Source organism: Rhinopithecus roxellana, chromosome 7 (assembly GCF_007565055.1).
Source record: "Rhinopithecus roxellana isolate Shanxi Qingling chromosome 7, ASM756505v1, whole genome shotgun sequence".
In the NCBI taxonomy this organism is placed as follows: domain Eukaryota; kingdom Metazoa; phylum Chordata; class Mammalia; order Primates; family Cercopithecidae; genus Rhinopithecus; species Rhinopithecus roxellana.
In genome coordinates this window covers 29,734,412-29,755,317 of record NC_044555.1, presented here as the reverse complement: position 1 = coordinate 29,755,317, position 20,906 = coordinate 29,734,412, and the positions used below count along the sequence as shown (strand labels likewise).

The following is a 20,906-nucleotide window of genomic DNA, read 5'->3' as shown; positions in this document are numbered from 1 at the left end:
GCCCACCACCATGCCTGGCTAATTTTTTGTATTTTTAGTAGAGACGGAGTTTCACCGTGTTAGCCAGGATGGTCTCGATCTCCTGACCTCGTGATCCGCCCGCCTCAGCCTCCCAAAGTGCTGGGATTACAGGTGTGAGCCACCACGCCCAGCCAACTGTCTCATTTTCATTCATGAGCTCCATCAAGAATAATGTAGGGGTCATTTGAGTGGGCACACTGGGTGATTATTAGGCCCTTTTCTATGAGTCTATGACACAATGGAAGTTTGGAAATGAGTAGGTTAGTCTCTGACCCGTTCCAAATAACCTCTTTGCCACAAATGTTGAGATGGCAAAGTCTTCATGGTTGTAATCTTAAATAAATTAGATGATTCAAAATCTTAGTTGTTTTAACTCTGAACATTTCCAATTCCAGGACTGGATGGAGAAAATGGGCTGAGAGGGGACTTGTATCTATTCCATAATATCTCTCCAATTGGTTCCCCAAACTCCCATGGGTGAGAAACACAGCACTCTGAATACCTCCCAAGGGTCACAGGAACGGGGTCTCGTGATTTCATAGTGAGGATGTACCTCTGAAAGGGCTCTGTTCCTCCAAGAGCATTCCGCCAGAAGATGTGCACTGACATCCAGGGAATATTGCCCTGTGTGGTACTGTGGAGGCATTCTTAGTTGCTTAAATTTCCTTTTCCACTAATAGTCATTTCATCTTTGACTCCAGTGATAGATGTGTGTGAAAATAATACAGCCACTAGTCAGCCTATTTTTTCTTTTTCAGCACCAATATAGTCATGTTCTCTTTTAAAACAAACAAACAAACAAATGGAACTTTTTTGAAGCATCCTTGACCTAGTAGCCTGTGAGGCATTAAAATATTTACAGTCTGAAAACCAGCTGTGAATCCAATATAAAATTTTCATCTTCGTTAAAGCACTTTATCACAGGGTGTCTTGTATCAGAACGAATCGAATATGGTCTGTCTCCCTCACTGGGGTGTCATCTCCCAGAGTGCAACGACCTTCTCTTGATACCCGTATGCCCTCCTAGCGCCTAGCACAGGTCCTATAACCATCTCTTACATATTTTTGAGTTACATTTAAACAAAAGTGAATTTCACTTGTTTATTAGTTACATCTGAACCCACATTTAGATTATATAATGCACACGCATTTTGGTTAATTTGCTGATTTCCCTTATTCTATGCATTTAAAAAAATAATGGAGACGTGGGAAGTAAAATAGTCAACCATCCTTGTTTAAACAAAGCTGACTGAACACTCTGTACTGCCATCTAGTGGGAGAAAAGGCTCTGCGGCCATCTGGTGTATTCCTGTTTGGAGGGAGTAACACTGTTTAGAACAATGTCAGATCGGATCGTAGTTGAGGGGATGGGAGCCGGACACAGTGGAGGATATGTGTTTTCCCCTGATTAGCCACGTGCTGCTTAGGGTGGTTGCCTCTTGGCATAAAAGCAGAGGAAGCCTTCTTTGTGGTTTTGTGAACAAGCACCTCATGGTAAACTCTGAGCGGTGTTCTTGGCTGTGGTTCTGTTTGTGGGGTAGTAATTTAGGCTGTGGGATATTCCCATCAGAACAATGCAGCTTTTAGAGGAGAAAAGTCACGATGTTATTAGCATAAGTGCTACACATGCTCGAGCGCGTGCCTGCGCGCGCGCGCGCGCACACACACACACACACACACACACACACACACACTGCATCGTTTCACTTTCTTCCTAATTCTTGGTCCTGTCATCTTCCTTAGCAGCCCTGCGGTAGCTGTACTGCACTGTGGCTCAAGATGCAGTGTCCTTAAATACAAAACTGCATTTGGCCCTGCAGGAGGGGAGCCCGGGACTCCCTGGCTCAGCCTCTGATGATGACTACTGGGGCTTTTCATCCAACTTGACTTTATTTATTCATAAGCAGGGCTGACAGTCAAAGTTCTGAGGTCCCTGAACCGGCCAGATCCCTCCTCCCTTTCGTTTACTTTTATTTCTTTGATTTTTTTTTTCTCCTCTCATCTCTGCCTTGTCAGTTCTCTGAGCAGAGCCTGTGAGCTCCTTGTGGCATCTTTTTCTTCCCCTAAACACACAGCAACACACACACAAGCAGATAGGCACAATTGAAGGCTCTGGCTTAGATCCCAGTTGGAAAATGGCTCTTGAGGGAATCAGAGAAAACCCACTTAAGTCACACACAGAGAGAGTCCCAGGGGGCTGGCCTGACAGGTAGGCTGAACTGACACTGGGCCATTTGGTGTGAGTTGAAGGATGAGGCAAATCTCCCAATCACGTATCCTATAATAGCTCCCCAGTTGGCTCTTGAAACTCCCACATAAATACAGAAAGATCATGATTTCCAAACAAGAAATTAGGACTTATGTCTGATGGGTTATCAGAAAAACAGGGCAGAGCTGTTTGGCCAAATCTGGGATGAATGATCACTCAGAGGGCTCATCTCTTATTCCAGCTGAGATCAAAGACAGAGGCTGCTAACTTAGAACACTATTGAGAAGAATTCTGGGCCACATCTGGGTTTAGTAGAGGAAGAATGCAGGAATATATTAGGAAGGCCTGAGATAGTCATGCATGAACTAGTGAAAGCATCGCAATATTGGCTTTTCATGCAAATGGCTTCTTAGAGGGCTAACAGTGAAATGCCATTAGCTGTTAACTTCCCGGCACAAATTAAATTATGACATTAGCTGCCCATCACAAGAGAATGGGTCACAGAATAGGAGAAGTTGTTTCTATGGCTTATTCTTCCTTTTTAAAATTGAGGCAAAATTCACATAACAATAACATTCACCATTTAAACCATTTCAAATTATACAATTAAGTGGCTTTTAATGCATTCAGAAGACTGTGCGACCATCACCACTACCTAATTCCAGAATCATTTCATCACTCCAGAAAGAAATCCTGAACCCATTAAACAGTCACTCCTAATTCTCGCCTCCCCTCAGCCCTTGGCAACCACTGATTTCCTCTCTGTCTCTGCGGATTTGCCTGTTCTGGACATTGCCTATAAATTAAATCATAGAATATGTGGCTTTTTGTGTTTTACTTCTTTTTATTCACTAAGCACAATGTTTTCAAGGTTTACCCATGTTGTAGCATGTATCAGCACTTAATTCCTTTTCATGGCTGAATAATATTCCACTGTATGGATAGAATATATTTTTTATCCATTCATTGGTTGATGAACAACATTTGGGTTGTTTCTACCTTTTGGCTATTATGAATAGTGCTGCTATAAGCATTCACATACAAGTTTTTTTTTTTTTTTTTTTTTTTTTTTAATAGATTTGGTCTCACCATGGTCCCCAGGCTGGTCTTGAACCGCTGGCCTCAAGCAATCCTCCTGCCTCAACCTCCCAAAGTGCTTGGATTACAGGCATGAGCCATTATGTCCAGCCCACATACAAGTTTTTGTTTGAACACTTGTTTTCAATTCTCTTGGGTGAATAGGTGAAGGTAGTTTTTGGCCACCTTTGGTGAAGACAGAACCATTTGAAACTGATAGGTGAGTTTTGCTACAAAGAAAAGAGCAGATGTGGCCGGGCACAGTGGCTCACGCATGTAATCCCAGCACTTTGGGAGGCAGAGGTGGATAGATCACCTGAGGTCAGGGGTTGGAGACCAGCCTGGCCAACATGGTGAAACCCTGTCTCTACTAAAAATACAAAAATTAGCCAGGCGTGATGGCGGCTCCTGTAATCCCAGCTACTCGGGAGGCTGAGACAGAAGAGTCACTTGAACCTGGGAGGCAGAGGTTGCAGTGAGCCGAGATGGTGCCACTGCACTCCAGCCTGGGTGACAAGAGTGAAACTCTTGTCTCAAAAAAACCAAACCAAAACAAACAAGCAAAAAAACAGAGCAGGTGTTTGAGTGCAGCCTGGATGAGACATGAAAGTGGGAAAGAGTGTGGCGGAACACCTTGGGCCCGCTGTGGAATCCTAAGGGCAAAGGGTCTCTGGAAAGGAGGTGAGGAGAGATAGAGAAGATGGTGTCAAAATAAGACAGTAATGACCTTGAGCTTAATGGATAGGAGAAGAATGGGTTTGTGCAGAATTTATAAAATGGCTGCTAATATTTCCTTTTTTATAAGGAAGGGAAAAATCTATGGTGGAGATGAAAAGGTGGGTTAGGGGAGGGCCAAAGTAAAGCAAAAATTGTTCTGCTTTTGGCCATGTATTACCAGCATGTTGTTAATAGATGCTGTTTTGGCAGAAAGAAGAAGAGCTTGTTTAGCTGCATGTAATGCAAGATGACAAAATTGGTAGAGTAAATTTTAGCATAACAAATTGGAGAAAGGGACTCACTTATTACAAGAATACTGCTGTGCATTTCTATAGTGATGGACTTCTAAAGTATATTCTTGTCTATAAGCTCATTAGGATAAATGAATCAGACAGAGCAGGTACTATTTTCTGTCATTTGAGAAATAAGAAAATCAAGGCACCCAGCATAGCTCTTGGTGATTAGAAGGTATTCAGTCAGTATTTGCTAAATAAATGAAGCAGAGTCATATCAAGTTAAAAAATATCAGAGCTTGGAGGGTCTTTGAGATCATCCAGAAGCCCTCTTCCCACCTCAATTTTGGAGAAGGAATGTCAGAGCAGATTGGGGAAATTTTGGGCTTAAATCCAAGGTCAATTGGTCAGGGAGTGAAGGACCCAAGTCAGTAGTGTGTCCTTTGTTTCAGTACAGAGTGTCAGCATATTAACTACAATGCTGGGTGGCAATTTGTGCTCTTGCCTGTCTCTACCACTGAGCCATATGCTTCTGGGGGCGGAGCTTGCGTCTGATTCATCTTTGAATACCCAGGATGCTGTAGCACAGTTGATGAAACTTGTTGGATGGATGAACAGGAATGGAAGCTCTGTGTTATTACTGCATCTCTGCTCCTTCTTCTCATTTTGCCACAGCTTTTAGTGGCAGATACAAAACTCAACCATAGTTTCCAGGCTCCAGGAATCTTTTCCCTAGACCCTAGTGTCTACATTCATCAAGGTGTACTCATAGAGTACAGACTGCAAAAGATGTACCTGGCAGGTTGCTTTGGACTTGTTAGGCCCCCTGGGATAATCTCTACTGTACTGTTATTATGGAAGTATCTAGAAGGTGAGAGAAAGAGGACATTTTCCTTAGTTCAAAGCCCCATGCCAGTCTAGCTACCTTAGGTAGAATCTCAAGTGTATCTTGCACACCAGAAAGTTCCTTCCTGGCTGGGCACGGTGGCTCACGCCTGTAATCCCAGCACTTTAGGAGGCTGAGGCAGGCGGATCACTTGAGGTCAGGAGTTTGAGACCAGCCTGGCTGACATGGTGAAAGTCCATCCTTACAAAAAATACAAAAATTGGTCAGGTGTGGTGGCACGCACCTGTAATCCCAGCTACTCGGGAGGCTGAGGCAGGAGAATTGCTTGAACCTGGGAGGCAGAGGTTGCAGTGAGCAGAGATCATGCCACTGCACTCCAACCTGGGTGATGGAGCAAGATTCTGTTTCAAAAAAAAAAAAAAAAAAAAAAAAATAGAAAAGGAAAATTCCTTCCTTTGGTATGTTGTCCAGGTCCCAGGTGGAGATAGGCTTGCCTTTTAGAAATTATGCTTTTCAGAATGGGACTCAACAATGATGGGGGCAGTAAGAGGTGATAGGATCTTCAAGGGGTTCTGAAACAATTCTTTGTCTACCCTGTTTTGCTCTTCTTGGGGACTTCTGTTTGTTCCTGAGCACATATTTGAGGCAAAATGGAGGAGGTCTCCTAGCGGTCTTTTCCATGCCTCATACTAGACAGTCACGCTGTCCCCAGCCTGTGAATGGCATATGGTGGGTACCAAAGCTAGTGAGTGAAGAGTCTGTCTGCAGGACAGAAAGAGAGGCACAGGGGGTTGCACGTTAACCATGGTGTGAGATTTGTTATATAACCTCTGTTCTGCTTCTGCCCTGTGTTGAGCATCCACCATGGGGTTCTTCTACCTAAGCCTCCACCTCCTGTCTCCTGCACAAACTCCAAGACCCTCATATTAGATCTTGCCAACACCTCCCCAGCCTGGGGACAGCGTGACTTCTTCCGTTTTTTTCTGTTCCCACTCAGTGTCAATAAATTCATAGAGTGCAGACTGCAAAAGCACCACATTGGAAAGCTCAGTTTTATTCAATGTTCCATGATGGCTATATTACCAGCAATCTGACTCCTCCTGATTTCAAAATAGTTTCCACATGTATTAGTCAGGGTTCTCCAGATAAACAGAACTAATAGGATGTATAGATAGATAGATGGAGAGAGATTTATTATAAGAAATTGGCTTATGTGACCATAGAGACTGACGGTTCCTAAGATCTGCAGTTGGCAAGCTGAAGACTCAGGAGAGCCAATGGTATAGCTCTACTTCAAGGGCTGGCAGCCTTGACACCCAAGAAGAGCTGATGTTTCAGTGTGAGTCTGAAGGTAGAAGAAAAGCCAATGTCCCAGCTCAGATGCAGCCAGTCAGGCAGGAGGAGTTCCCTCTTATTAGGAAGTGGGTCAGCGTTTATTTTATTGAGGCCTTCGGCCAACTGGATGAGTCCCACACACATAATCTGCTTGACTCAGTCTACTGATCTCAATGTTAATCTCATCCAGAGTCATCTTCACAGAAACACTCAGAATAATGTCTGACTAAATAGTTGGGCATCCCATGGCCCAATCAAGTTGACACATAAAATTAACCATCACACCACACAACCTAAGCACAAAGCCAGAAGGTCTTATTACATGGATGAGATAGCCAGGAACCAGTGATTCTTTTTTGCTCTATGTCTCTTATCTTGCAGAAGCCAACAGAGCGTTTGTTAGCGCTCAGAATTCACTTAGACAGCCTGAGGTACCCATGTAAAGGACCTAGTGGCCCAGGGAGTGTGAGAAGCAGCCTCAGCATCCCCATGAGAAGGTCGGCTCAAGCCCTCCCTCCTTGTCACGGCAGGGAGGTTGGGGTGAGCCTCTCTTTCCTCATCTTTGCTGAAGGTGAGCCACTCAGTCCTCAGAGGTGGCGTCTTCTGCACAAAGGGGCTCAGCTAGATGTGTGTGGAGGGTCATGGCTGTGCTGGTTCGAATGAAGAAGGCTGATACTTGAGATGATAGTACAGGAGGGAACCAATGCAGAATATGATGATGGCACCAGCAAGGTGCTGAAGTTCCCAGGGCAGCATGTCCATGGGAGTGGGTGGGAGGCTGTCAGGTGGGAAGAGGATGCTGTATTATCAAAGTTGGCTTCTGTAATGGCTGAGGTTTGGTTATTCTTTACAGTGGGAGATAGAAGAGGAACCTGACTTTCAACGTGATCTCTCTGTATTGTGAAACAGGATATATATGGGAGCTTCTAAGAGAGAATACTTAGCTAGCCCGGGAGCTGGCAAAGAGCTGTCAGAGAAGGATGCAGGTGAGTTGGGCCCTGGCAGGGGGTGGACTGGCAAGGGTCATTCTGTCAGATCTTTAGGCCAGAGGTCGCAGCTAGGAACTTTCCCGAATTGTCACTGAGGATCACATCAGAGAGAATGGGAAATGACAATGGGATGGAACCTTACAAGTAAACCTTGTTTAGTTCCTGTCTTACCATAAGCCACTGTGTTTTATGACAGTGTTTTGTCACACTTTAGACAGACCACAGCTTCTCCTTTTTCTCAAACTGAGATATGAGATGGGAATGAACTTCTCTCTCTCTCTCTGTCTCTGTCTCTGTCTTTCTTATCATCCCCTTCACATCCCCTTCCCATGGCCTTCACACTCACCTGCACCAGGTCTGGCGTGAGGCGCTTGGCCTGCAGCCATTTCTGGAACCTCTCTGTTTTCCGCAGTACACGCTCAATGCTGCAGGTCTTTGGGGCTGATGCAGAGGCACAGATTCTCCTGTCTGAGATCTCGTTTTGATATTTGCTGACCAGTCTAAAGATCTCCACAGGGCGCCAGATTTTGGAATCATCTGAGTAATTTGCAGGATAAGAAAGCAAGAAGTCGGGAGGCAGTCCGAGGTGGGAAGCCAGCCAGTTGTCAGACCTGTTGGAAGAATAGCCCTTTGAGGATTGGACTGTGAGCTGGAGGCTCGCAGAGCCCAGGGACAGGGAGACAGGGGACAATTGCCCAACTGATCCATTTCTCCTACTTAGACTGAGGTGTTCGAAATTCTTTCTGTGAGAGGACTATTTTTGCCTCTTCAAACTTATGGTAGTGTATATGTCATATCAGAAAAGGTGAGGGAGGTGTGAGTCACGCACAAACATTATCCTCTTCATACAACTGGCACAGAAAGTCTAGCCATAGCTCTCTGAACTTTTACTCCCTGTAAAGATAGTAACTTTACATACACTGACATTTTTGATTCCCCTAATTCCCAATTTCCACTTTACAAGGGTGGAAACTCAGGCTTATAGAGCTTAAGTACCTTGGCCAAGATCAGACAATATGTTGCTAGTCAGAGGTGTGGACCCCGGGCTGTCAGTCAGCAAACCCCAGTATCTCTCCCTTCCCCTACACTGGTTCCCCAAACTGCTTACCCTCTGACCAATGGCTGGGTCTTGGAACCACAGAGGTTCTTGAAGAGGCTCTTGGGTCTGCACTAGGGAGACCACTCTACCTCCATACCCAACCCCAAGCAGTCCAATTAATTTTGTTTTCAGTCTAAAAATTTAAGTCTTCAGCACCAACAAAGTCGCAGGCAAGAGTGACTACTAAATGGTCATCAAATTAGAAGCTACCTGGGCTGCAGGAGGTGGGTGATTCTACATGATGGCCTGGCCAGTCCTTAATCCTCCTGAGGGAGAGGCATTAGCTTATTTATTTATTTATTTTGAGATGCAGACTCACTCTGTTGCCCAGGCTGGAGTGCTAGGGCTCCATCTCAGCTCATTGCAACCTCTGTCTCCTGGATTCAAGCGATTCTCCTGCCTCAGCCTCCCCAGTAGCTGGGATTAGAGGTGCGTGCCACCACGCCCGGCTAATTTTTGTATTTTTAGTATAGACAGAGTTTTACCATGTTGGCCAGGCTGGTCTTGAATTCCTGGCCTCATGTGATCCGCCTGCCTCGGCCTCCCAAAGTGTTGGGATTACAGGCATGAGCCACTGTGCCTGGCAGGCATTGGCCTATTATCACCTGCCAGTTTCCTAGGTCCCACAGTTATATTTTCTCCATAGTCATTTCTCCAGCTGTGTGCTGATATTTCTGTTAGGGAAGAATGTTAAATCTCTTTTTGATTTATGTATGAAAAATTACTCAGAAAAAGTTTACCTTCATTATTATTAACAATTGAAGGTCACACTGCAAATGAAAATCAGGCAGCATATGACATGCTATGTACTTAATTTAAATAAGAATATTTAAATTCTTATTATTGGGCATTATTGGGTTACCCCATGATAATGAGTTTTGGATAATGCATTTTGGAAGAATTAGCATTTCCATTAGACTCAAACCCTAGATTGTGTTGTTTTTTTCTCTTACCTGACACGACTTTACCCTAAGAGATTGCAAGTTTTTCCTAATATTTTGATGGCAAAGAAAGTCACACAAAAAAATTACAAGGGCAAAGAGGTCAAGGGACTTGTTCAGAAAGCTGGACAGCCCAGGCCTCTGAATCCCTGAGTTATGCACTAGAGCTCCAGTCTCACATCTGGGAAGGTGCTCCAATGGAAACTGTCAGTGAGCAACTTCTGCAATGCAGGACAATGCAAATTGCATTGGAAGTAGGCACGAAGGATTCTGTACAAGAACATTGGCATCAATGTATTTAAAAAGATGAAACAGTGTAACCTTGTAATGAGTCCATTTTACTGGAAGTTTCAGGACAACTATGGGAAAAGATCCTTCCCTCTAGGTGGATAAGGAAGGCCCAGGACCCAGACACAGGCCTGTCTGCCTTTATCCTGCAGCTGCTCTTGCTCATGGAGTTTCAAACCCATCCCCACTCCCCACCCCCACCCCCCAGCCACCAAAGGGACTGGAGCTGGAAAGTTATCACTAGGTGGCTCTTTTAGATAATGATAATAGTAACACGCATTTGGGAAACACTTAAGTGTGTCAGTCACTTTACTAAACACTTTGTATGTACTGATTCATTTAATCCTTTCAATAAACCTACAAGGCTGATACTATTATTAACATATAGATGAGGAAATTGAGGCACAGAGTGATTATATCATTTGCCCAAGGTCACATGACCAAGAATTGCAGGAAGTGGCATTCAAGGCTCCAGAGCTTGCAGTGGGTACACCACTAGACTTCCATAGCCAACCCCAAGGAACCCCATTAATTTTTTTTTTTTTTTTTTTTTTTTTTTTGGAGACAGAGTCTTGCTCTGTCGCCCGGGCTAGAGTGCAACGGCATGATCTCAGCACTGCAACCTCCACCTCCTGGCTTTAAGTGATTCTCCTACCTCAGTCTCCTGAGTAGCTGGCATTACAGGCACCCGCCACCACACTCGGCTAATTTTGGTATTTTTAGTAGAGACAGGGTTTCACTTTGTTGACCAGGCTGGACTCAAACTCCTGTCCTCAAGTGATCCGCCCACCTCAGCCTCCCAAAGTGTTGGGATTACAGGCGTGAGCCACTGCGCCTGGTCCCATTAATTTTAATCTTGTTTCTTTCACCACTTTGTGCTTGCTTATTCCTCTATCACCCATTTTATGAATTAGCTCATAGAAACAGATTAGTAACATTATTAGGGGTTATAGGCGGCAGGATCCTTGAAGATTATTTTGTCCCTTCCCCATCTTGTTTTGAGGATGAGAAAATTGAAAAGAGAATTGAAAGGGATGAGAAAATTGAAAAGAGAAAATTGAAAGCAGAATACATATGTGACTTTTCTAAAGACTCACAGACAGTTCGTGGTAGAGGAGGGCAGGTCTCAGGGCTCCTGTTCTTCCAATTGGTGGAGGTGGTGTGGGAAGAGATTCCTTGCCCTGTGAGACAAGTTCATTGTCCTTTTTTTCTGTCCCTACCTCCTAAGGAGGCTCCACTGAGACAACAGTACTGCCTTGGCAGATGACCTGTAATGAGTGCCTGGGCAGGTTCAGTGATGTCTTGAGGCATTCCACAAGGACCAGTTGAGACAAACAGGATTGCAGGCTGCACTTCTACCCTCATTCAAAAATGGTAATAAATTTATTGCATTGAATGGGAAAAGTGTGTATTCTTACAGTGTTGACTACCTACTCTATTGAATAGAAGAATGTCAGTGAGAAAATGTCAGTGCTTTTTATTCACTAAAATGTTACTATCCTGGAATTTGGACAACCACAAAGCAGAGACAGCATTCTCATCTTCCTTCTAAATTGAGATCATGGGCCTGATTGAAGTGAGGCTGGCCAAGTTCCTGATTGTGTTGAAAGAGGGACAAGCAGAATTACAGTTTCTCAGAGCTGGAAAAAAGCATCAAGGCCATGTGGTCCAATCCCCCCACGTCCCTCAACATGGGGTGGGGGAGTGGGGGAGAGCGACAGTTTTGGAATTAGAATAAAATACCCTCTTCCCATGCATTCGTCTCATGCTTGAATCTGGTCAAACATGAAGTCTGTAGATATGCCTTTCTAAGTCGTTTTTCCTCCCCTCTTCTCATCCTATAGCTCTGCACTGAACCCTTAACCCATTTAGTGTCTTTCCAAAGCTCTTGGGCTACAGTTCATGCTCCTTAGTGCTTAGAGCTTAGTTCACAATGCTCTGCCTGCTGCATTGCCTGCTGCTCTTCTTACAAGTTTGCTTTGGTCTCACCAAACCACTGACTGTCCTTGGATAAGCCACATTCTTTCAGGCCTCTGAGGTTCCAGTCACCTGTCATATGCTGACACCTTTGTCTGAGACAGTTTCTTCCTCTTTCTCGTCTGGAAAATCCCAATGTAGCCCTTTAAAATCCAGAGGGATACCACCTCTTTGGAACTCACTCCCTCATCCCCAAGTTGGGACCTTCCCACAGACTCCCATGATACCCCATGTAAGACCTTTAAAAATATTTCCTATACTCTGTTTTAACCATTGATTTACTTCTTTGTCTTCCTAATAGGAAGTAAACTCCTTCAGAGCAAAGATTTGACCTCTTTTAACTTTGCAACTCAGTGTTCAGCGGAGTACCAAGTTACTGCTCAATACTCTACAGGTGGATGAATGGACAGGTATTTAGGTGTATAGATAGATAAGTGAGTAGAGAGATGCATGGAGGGCCGGATGGTGGGATGCACAGTGTGACGGTTGGGTGGAAGAATGCATGGAGGGCCACCTGGATGAATGGGTATATGGATGGTGGATGAATGGGTGCATGGATTCACATAAGGCTGACTGAACGTGCAGATGGATGCTTTTGCCATGAGCTCTTGAGCCCTGTATTTCCCAAGGCCCCTGAGTTGATGTGAAGGAGTGAGTTAAGATAATAATTATTATCAACTTCTGAGGGCAAAGAGACAGATGAGAGACAAGGGAGAAGGGAAGGCAAAATCAGGCCTGATGATTTAGTTATTTTACTGTGAGCCTTCCACTGCTCAGTTGGAAGTGTTTAAACATTTTTTTTAGACTTTGATAGTGGAGGTGGTATATAAGACCAAGTGTGCATAGTAAGGAAGGTGAGATTAAAGCATTAGCTCTGATAAGAGCCTAGGAACTACTAGGAATTATTGTGATTAGAGGTACCGCCACTATTTACTCCCCACCCCACACCCCACATGCACAATACTGACCAACCAGATCATGGGAGAATCTTAGCAATTGGTGTGACTTCTCAGGGTTTCATATACAGGTATATTGTCAGTAGGAAGAGTATGGCAATCAGACTTACTCATTTTCCTAGCTTCCCTTAACTTTTCCATTCAGGATTTAAAAGTCAACATGGAATGCATGGGCAAATTGATACTGAAAACATTCGTAATTTTAAAGGTCAGTGGTTGAGTATGGGAAGTATGTGATTCATCCTTAGCATACTTGCCAAAGGAAAGATAAAGGAAAAAAGGAGAGGTGATGCTCATCTGCTTATCATGTGTATTCAGCATACCCAGCCAGCCTGGGAAACCCATCTATGATTTGTTGCTGAACAGATGCAAACACTGTCCAATCCTTAGTGAGGACTAGGACCTGGCTATAGCATTTCAACCAAACAGCTGAGAGTTTTGGATGGGCTTTTTCCTAAGGTGTCATGGTAATCACTTTTTTTTTTTTTTTTTTTTTGAGACAGAGTCTTGGTCTGTCACCCAAGCTGGAGTGCAGTGGCGTGATCTTGGCTCACTGCAGCCTCTAGCTCCTGGGTTGAAGCAATTCTCCTGCCTCAGCCTCCCCGAGTAGCTGGGACTACAGACGTGCGCCACCACGCCTGGCTGATTTTTGTATTTTTAGTAGAGACGGGGTTTCACCATGTTGGCCAGGATGGTCTTGATCTCCTGACCTCGTGATTTGCCTGCCTCAGACTCCCAAAGTGCTGGGATTACAGGTGTGAGCCACTGCGCCCGGCCGGTAATCACTTTTTTGAAGTAGGAAAGTGTTTGGAGAGCAACAAGAACACAATAAACAAATACACCCTTAGAAAGAGAGGCAAAGGATGTGAACCTGTAGACAACTTAGCAAAGAAGAAATACAAATGGTCAATAAATCTGAAAAAAGGTTCAACTCAGAAGAAATTCAAACTAAAAAAAAAGTATTAAATATTTCTAAGTGTGCAAGAGGTGAGCTTTATAAGTAGAAGTCTCCATTTAGATATATATATCTCCTTCAATTTTGTGTTTTTGATCCAGAAATTTCACTTTTAGGAGTTTGTCATAAGGAATTCATCACTCATGTGCACAAAATATAGCTACAGGGATGTTTAACATAGAACTGTCTATAATACCAAAAAATGAAATAAAAAACTCTAGTTTCACAATGGTGGTTTTAATAAATTGTAGTTAAATAATTAAATAAGTTATGCTTAGTTAAATAAATTATGGCTGATTGATGCGATTGAATACCATGAAGCTGTTAAAAATCAAAGTGTGCAGAAGATCATTTAATAATGTGGAAAGATGTTCCTGATATATTGTTAAATAATACTTTCCGAAAAGTATACATAGCATGTTCACATTTTTGTCAAAATATTTCTTAATTCACACTTCGTAAAAGGGTGGCAAGGATATGCAACAAAATGTTGACTAAGGGGTAATCTCTTGGTGGAAGAATTATATGTGATTTTATTTTGTGCTTTCTTTAATCAATCTTTCCTGAAAATACTAAAATAAACAGGTATGACTTTCATAATAAGAAAAAGAGTATTTATATTGTAGAGAAAAGGATTCCAAACAGGACCACCTCCCCAGACCCACTGACTGCCTCTCTCTGCCTCTTTGTGCTGAGGATGACCATTCTCAACGTGCAGAGCTATAAACCCCAATCTGCCCTGCCTGGTGTTTTCCTGCTTGTATCTGCACACTTCCCTTTCACGGGCACATGGAAAATGAATTCTAAGGGAGATGAAGTAATATCCTGGACTCTAACGGAACACAAACCTATTTAGGGAAATGCTTTCTGATTTTGGCTAGCATATGCCAAATGCTAGTAAGAAAACCTTCATTTATTGCCCTTTGGTGAACATGCAGTCACCCTAGAGCTCTTCCTCAGTTGAATCCTTAAATTTCTCTCCCTCCTTTTTAAAAATATGCCTGTCTCCTCATTGCCTCTCTCCAAGGAATCAGCACCCCTTCACCTGTGTTCTTGGTCCTCTTTATCTCATTTCCTAGGTGGAGAACCTTGAATTCACATTCAACATCTGCATATTTATTTCCTCTCGCATGGTGTTGGTCAACAGAATGACTCTATAGCTGAATCGACTTGTATCCTTCCGGTTCTACTTTGTTCCCAATGACTTGTGTCCTGGACTATGGGAACGGGTCTCACAGCCCCTGCCAACACCACCAGTCCGTCCTGTCCACTTTGCACGAGCTCTTCCTAAATCACAGGTCTCACGTTGCTGCTCCCCAGCCTAACACTCTCACCATGGCCTGCAATAGAGGTTCCTTAATGGATGGTCTTTCAAAAATGCCTTTAAAACAGCTTAATAGGCCTTTAAAAAGGCTTAATATGCCTTTAAAAAGGCGTAATAGGAAAAGTCCACACCAACTCCATAAAATACCTCACAAAAGCAGTTTAACATTTCTGATTGGTATTTTCTATCTATTATTTCTATTTAGTAATCTGGTTGAGTAAGCAAAGATGTCTTTGATTAATACAGATTGCAAATAAAATAATTGTTAATTAATGCCTTTTGTTTGGTCACCAAATCTTACAAACATAAGTTAGGTCCTTTGAGGGAGATGGAGGAGAAAGGGCATATATATGACAAAGGGTTTTTGGTGCTAAAAAGACTGGAAACCATTGGTCCACAGGATTAAGGCCCCAATTCCTTGGCATGACAATTAAAGACCCCCTGCCCCACATATCCCTTCAACCTCCTCCTCTGTCATGCCTCCACATACACCCCATGCTCTAGCTAAGCACCTCTCACCTCTTCCCACACCTTTACTTAAGATGTTACTTCCACCTTCACCTCCTGCTACATTTCAGCTCATCCTTTAAAAGGCCTTGCTTAGAATACCTTCTCCTGCCTTCTCCTGGGGAAGCCCTTCCCCAGTTCCCATTTGGAATTAATGGAGCTCCTGTAGGTCCTTTACACTGCCCTGCATCAGACCAAGCTTTATTATTATTATTTATAACATGACCCCTCATCCTGACCGCCTAGAAGGCAATGACCGGAGTTATAGTTGCTGTCACCACAGTACCTGCTAGAGTTTGGCCATGGTAAAGGCTCATCGACTGTGTGTTGATAGGCGTAAATTCCAAGTGTGACACCATTCTTTGCTGAGAGCCATGTGCATTGCAATTTACTAAACTCCAGTTTTCCTCTGATCAAGGCAATCTCTCACAACAGAAAGCTCGTTCAGAAACTTTGGAGCAAACTGTCCTGGTTTGAATTCCACATCTGCCACTTAGGTGACCTTGTGCAAGTTACTTGGTCTTTTTTAAAAAATAAATTTTATTGTGTATATTTAAAGTATACAACACGATGTTATAAGATACACATATATGGTGAAATGGGTCCCATCATCTCACAGAGTTACCCATTTCTCCCTACTGAAGTCACTTTATCTGGCTATGTCTCAGTTTACCACCTCAATAATGGGTGCACATCATTATCTCTCACAATGGTTTAAAATAGGTGTCACATTGTAGGCTTTCTATACATTTTATTTCCCTCCCACTGTGAGAAATGAACTTGATAAACTCAACAGTTCCAGGCTACTCCATTCATAGGAAAGAGAACTTCAAACTTTCACTCCGAAAGGAAATGTTGGATTTAGCATTTAGGGATGGAATTTGGCTTCACATCTTGCCCTCCTACCCACCCCAACCTCAGACCATTACCACTCTAATTAAATGGATTTGTTTCAGCTCCCACCCATATTACATTCTGATTCCTTTTCAACAAATTCCTGGACATCTTCACAAGAAGGGAACAGAATTTTGTGATTCAGAGTTATTTGATTGATATTCTGACCTTATTTCTTCTTTAAAGAACTTCTTGCAAATAGATGTCCCGATGCAGGCATTGCATTTATCAAGACCGAGGAAAGTCCTTCCAAAATTGTAGCTGGTTCTGACTTGGGACACCAGAGAAGAAGGGGAAGAAGCTGGCAAGGAGAAAGAACAGCTCAGGGCTGAGACCCACAGCAGCAGGGCCAGCCAGCCGGGGCGTAGGGCGGCAGCCTCAGGCCCCAGCTGGGGCTCCATCTTGGGCTCTGGACTCCAGCTGCAGCCTCTGGCTGCCCACTCGGGGCTGTACAGAGGCAGGGCTTGGCCAAAGAGGAAGCTGTCAGAGGGGGCTGGCTTCTGGGTGCTGACCCCATCCCAGCCTCGCAGGTTTCTCTTTGAGGATGCTGAGGTGCTTGGGGCTAATGAGGCTGGGGAGGAGGTGAGGAAGTCAGTGGAGGATGCTGATAACGCTGTTTCCAGAGTTACTCTTCCTCTGCCGGGGGTGGCTGCTTCAGGCTGGGGAGGGGCTCACGGGCAGATTTCGGGAAGGACAATTGTCAGGGCTTCCCTGTGTGGTCCTTTTGACAAATACAGGATATCCCGGCGGGGCAGGAAAGGTTCATGCAGGATGTGTGTCCAACCTGCGTTCCACCTGGGAGTTTCAAAGGATCCTGAAAGCCTCCACCCTCCACTGTTTTAATCCCGGGTTTATCTGTCCCTATGGATTACACGTGCACCTCAATTTTTGACCCCTCTGTGCTAGGTCATTTGTCCTGCCCCTTAATCAGCCCTACTTCCCTCACTTTTACCATATTTGCCTGTGAAATAACTAGAGGTTAGTTTGCTTGCCATTAACTGGCACATTTAGCACTGATTTGAAAGGCAAAGGCTTTTTGCTGCTTAGGGAAGAGAAAATCTCAGGTTAGTCCATCTTCTCTTGCTGGTTTGAGAACAAGAGACCGGAAAGAAACCGGTGGCCTCCGTGGCATGATGAGGGGAGCATCAGAAAGAGCCCTCTAACTGCACCCAGCTGTGTTTATCCCTCTCCCACAGACCTGAAAGCTTCTCTTCCTTTACCAACTTGCTTCACTTCTCGGTGGCTTGGCCGGATTTGGTAGGATTTAACTGCCCCAGGATTGCCTTCCTCCGGATACCAAGATAAGCTCCACAGCATGGAGTAGATGGGAGTGCTAATTTGGGAATAGAGAGAACCTCTGAGAACCAAATCAGGGAAGTCAGGTTGCCTAACATTCTGTGAGAGGGTGGAGGTGGGGAGCAGGGCACAGTGTGAAAATATGAGAAAGTGCATAAGAAGATGGGGCTGGGGGTGAGGAAAAGGGAGGTAAGAAGGAGTGGGGATTGCCTCCAGACACTTGACAAGTTTTGCTAAACATTGGTGGGAAGAGCAGGTAAAGGCAGTTTTCTGAAGATAACGCACGTGCTTATTAGCATCTATGTAGCCTCCTCAGTAAAATGTCTGGTCATGTTTGCTGTTTATTGGTGAGTTTTGACACTTGTTTATATATTCTAGATCCGAGTCCCCTGTTGGATATGTGGCTTGCAAATATTTTCTCCTCGGGGCTAACTTGTCTTTTATTCTTTTAACAGAGTCTTTTGCAGGGTGAAAGTTTTGATTTTGAAGTCCAATTTGTTAATTTTTTCTTTTTGAATCATGCTTTTGGTGTCAGGTGTGATAAAAGAAAAACTTAAGCACATCTAAATTTTAAAGGGTTTATTTGAATATTCAGCGATTCATGAAACAGGACAGTATCAGACTGCAAACATTCTGCTGGGAGGGGCAAGAAAGGAAACTTTCATCGTGTTTGCAGAAGTAGGACAAAGAAAACAATTTGTATTGGTTAGAGTGGAAAGTCCCTAGTTAGAGATTAATTGATGATTTTTTTGATTGGTATATTTTCCAGTTTAAATTTACTGTTTACATTGGGCTTTGGTTTGTTCACACAGGAATTTAAAGTGCCAGAGCCACCTCAGTCTAATGGCCTCCCAATTAGAATTTTAAAGAATAATTCATCCTCTTTGATCAGCCTCTTGACTAAAACTTGGGCGTAAGCTCCACTCTCTGTGACCATCATGGCTAAGTTGTCCTTGTCTCGGTGTGAAACTCGTAAGTCACAACATCAAGCTCATTGAGGAGAGATTCCTTTTGTTGTTCATCTCATTTTTGTCGCTCTTATTGCAGTGAGACCATCTGGCATACCGTTGATGACTGTGAACACACATTTAAGACCCTCAAGTGAATATAGTTCACCAGGGAGATTATGATGACTACCAGGAGGATAATACCAAGAGATTGCAGTGTGTTCCTTAGCCAAGGTCCTCATAAACCAACCCAACTAACATTTCTAGAGAAACAAAAGAAAACCACAGGTCAATGACTAGAGCAAACTGTAAATTCAGTCTGAGTCCAGAGGAAATTTAGTTAACAAGATTTCTAGATTTGAGCTTGAAACATATTTTTCTGGTTTCCAGTTTGAATGTCTCTGGTTATGGCACTGAGGGTTTCAATGATCTCCCTGAGTGGTCCACATATCAGGCATAAGGGTTGTCCTCAGAAGTCACATCAAGTTGTCTATAACTGTCTGGCGGGGTTTCAGGAACAGAGCACGTCTTGTTCTGAATGATTTCAAGTCTGAAAAATGGGAAAAAATTGGATTGGAGGAATAAAGATGAATTCAAAATTCAGTCCAGTCTACAAACAGACAATAACACTCAAAAACAACAAATATGGCTACAGTCTACTATCAAAAATTACGCACAGATCTTTTCAGACACTACAGGGGTCCTCTGGCATGTCCCAAAGTTAGTTCTAGGTCAAAAAGAACTTAATTTAGAAGTTTATTTTGGGAAGTTTGTAAAAAATATCAAAAGGTCTAAAACATTTGATTAAATAGGATTGTTAGTCATTATGAAACAATGAGAGGCAAATACAGAAAGGTTATATAGCTGTAAAAAAAAAGCTTAGCTCTTTTAATATTGAGAAGACTCATTTATATATATACATATATAACAAAGACCTAGTAAAAGACAACATGAAGCACAAGAAATTATCTTGATAAAACACAAATCCTTGTAAGGTAGATCACTTAAAAGATAAGAAAAACCTTTCACCAGGAAAACTTTGTTCTTTCACCAGAAAAAAAAGCCAGTGTCTAGCTTTGTATCAATGTACTTTTGATATTAAAGCTAATTTTTAAAAACCTGTCTAATAAATTCATTCAATTTTAGTGAGCTTGACAACACATGAAATTCCTTTTTCAAATTTTAAACTGTCTATACCTTTCTTATATCAATTTAGCTTGTCCTATCCTCTTCCTCTCTCCCATTGTGAAACAATTAATCACGCTAATTTAGGACAAAAATTATTCTTTTTTCCCTTTAATGAAAATACACCCTTATACTTACAACTTCCTTGATAAAACACGCCTTACTTCCTTCACATACACAGTTGTTGCCCTTATTATTTCTAGAAGTTTTAATTACATACATTAATTAGAATTTTAAATTCTTAGTAACCTTAATTTCTAGTGAAAACTAGTAAGCATTATAAACAGTTTCGTATCAGCGTTTTGTAAATAAACACCATGTCATATATAATATTTCATGTTTATTAGCAGATTGAAATATATTTAGCTTCTCTATAGTGTATAAAAACAAGATGCCAAAGTATACATACTTTAATCTTATGTTCAGCAATTAATGTTTTAACTTACTCAGAAATGGCTTCAACATTTAATGAATATTTATTACTTAATTGAACATAACATAACTTTAAGATTTCAAGTTACCGGCCAGGGGTGGTGGCTCATGCCTGTAATCTCAGCACTTTGGGAAGCCGAGGCAGGTGGATCACTTGAAGTCAGGAGTTTGAGACCAGCCCAAAATGGTGAAACCCCGTCTCTACTAAAAATACAAAAATTAGCCAGGCGTGGTGGCGTGCGCCTGTTGTCCCATCTACTCAGGAGGCTGAGACAGGAGAATTGCTTGAACCCTGGAGGTGGCAGAGGTTGCAGTGAACTGAGGTTGTGCCACTGTACTCCAGCCTGGGAGACAGGGCAAGATTCTGCCTCAAAAAAAAAAAAAAAAAAAGATTTCAAGTTACAAAAAAAGATTTTTGAAACAATTTTTAGCAGACATGTTTTATAAAACATAATTATTTTTGAAGTTTATAGACTTTTATTTCATTTACATTTACCCAATTCACGTTTTTTTTAATTTTTAATTTTTGTGGGCACATAGTAGGTATATATATTTATGGGGTATATGGGATATTTTGATACAGGCATATAATGTGTAATAATCATATAAGGGTAAATGGGATATCCATCCCTTCAAGCATGTATCCTTTCTGTTGCAATCTAATTATACTTTTTTAG

The 20,906-nt window shown here is 42.7% G+C and overlaps 1 protein-coding gene across 4 annotated transcripts in view; it reads right to left on the bottom strand.

Moving 5' to 3' along the window:
- DIPK2B (divergent protein kinase domain 2B) overlaps positions 1-16,889 on the bottom strand; it is a 53,853-nt gene extending 36,964 nt beyond the window's left edge. For all 4 annotated transcript variants that reach the window (XM_010388419.2, XM_030934687.1, XM_030934688.1 and 1 more), the window contains exons 1-2: positions 16,538-16,889; positions 7,775-8,039 (exon numbers count right to left, since the gene is read on the bottom strand). In XM_010388419.2, coding sequence (XP_010386721.1) covers positions 7,775-8,039; positions 16,538-16,770 — 498 coding nt within the window. In that variant the 5' untranslated portion in view covers positions 16,771-16,889. The remainder of the gene's footprint in view (positions 1-7,774; positions 8,040-16,537) is intronic.
- Between the last annotated feature and the right edge of the window lie 4,017 nt (positions 16,890-20,906).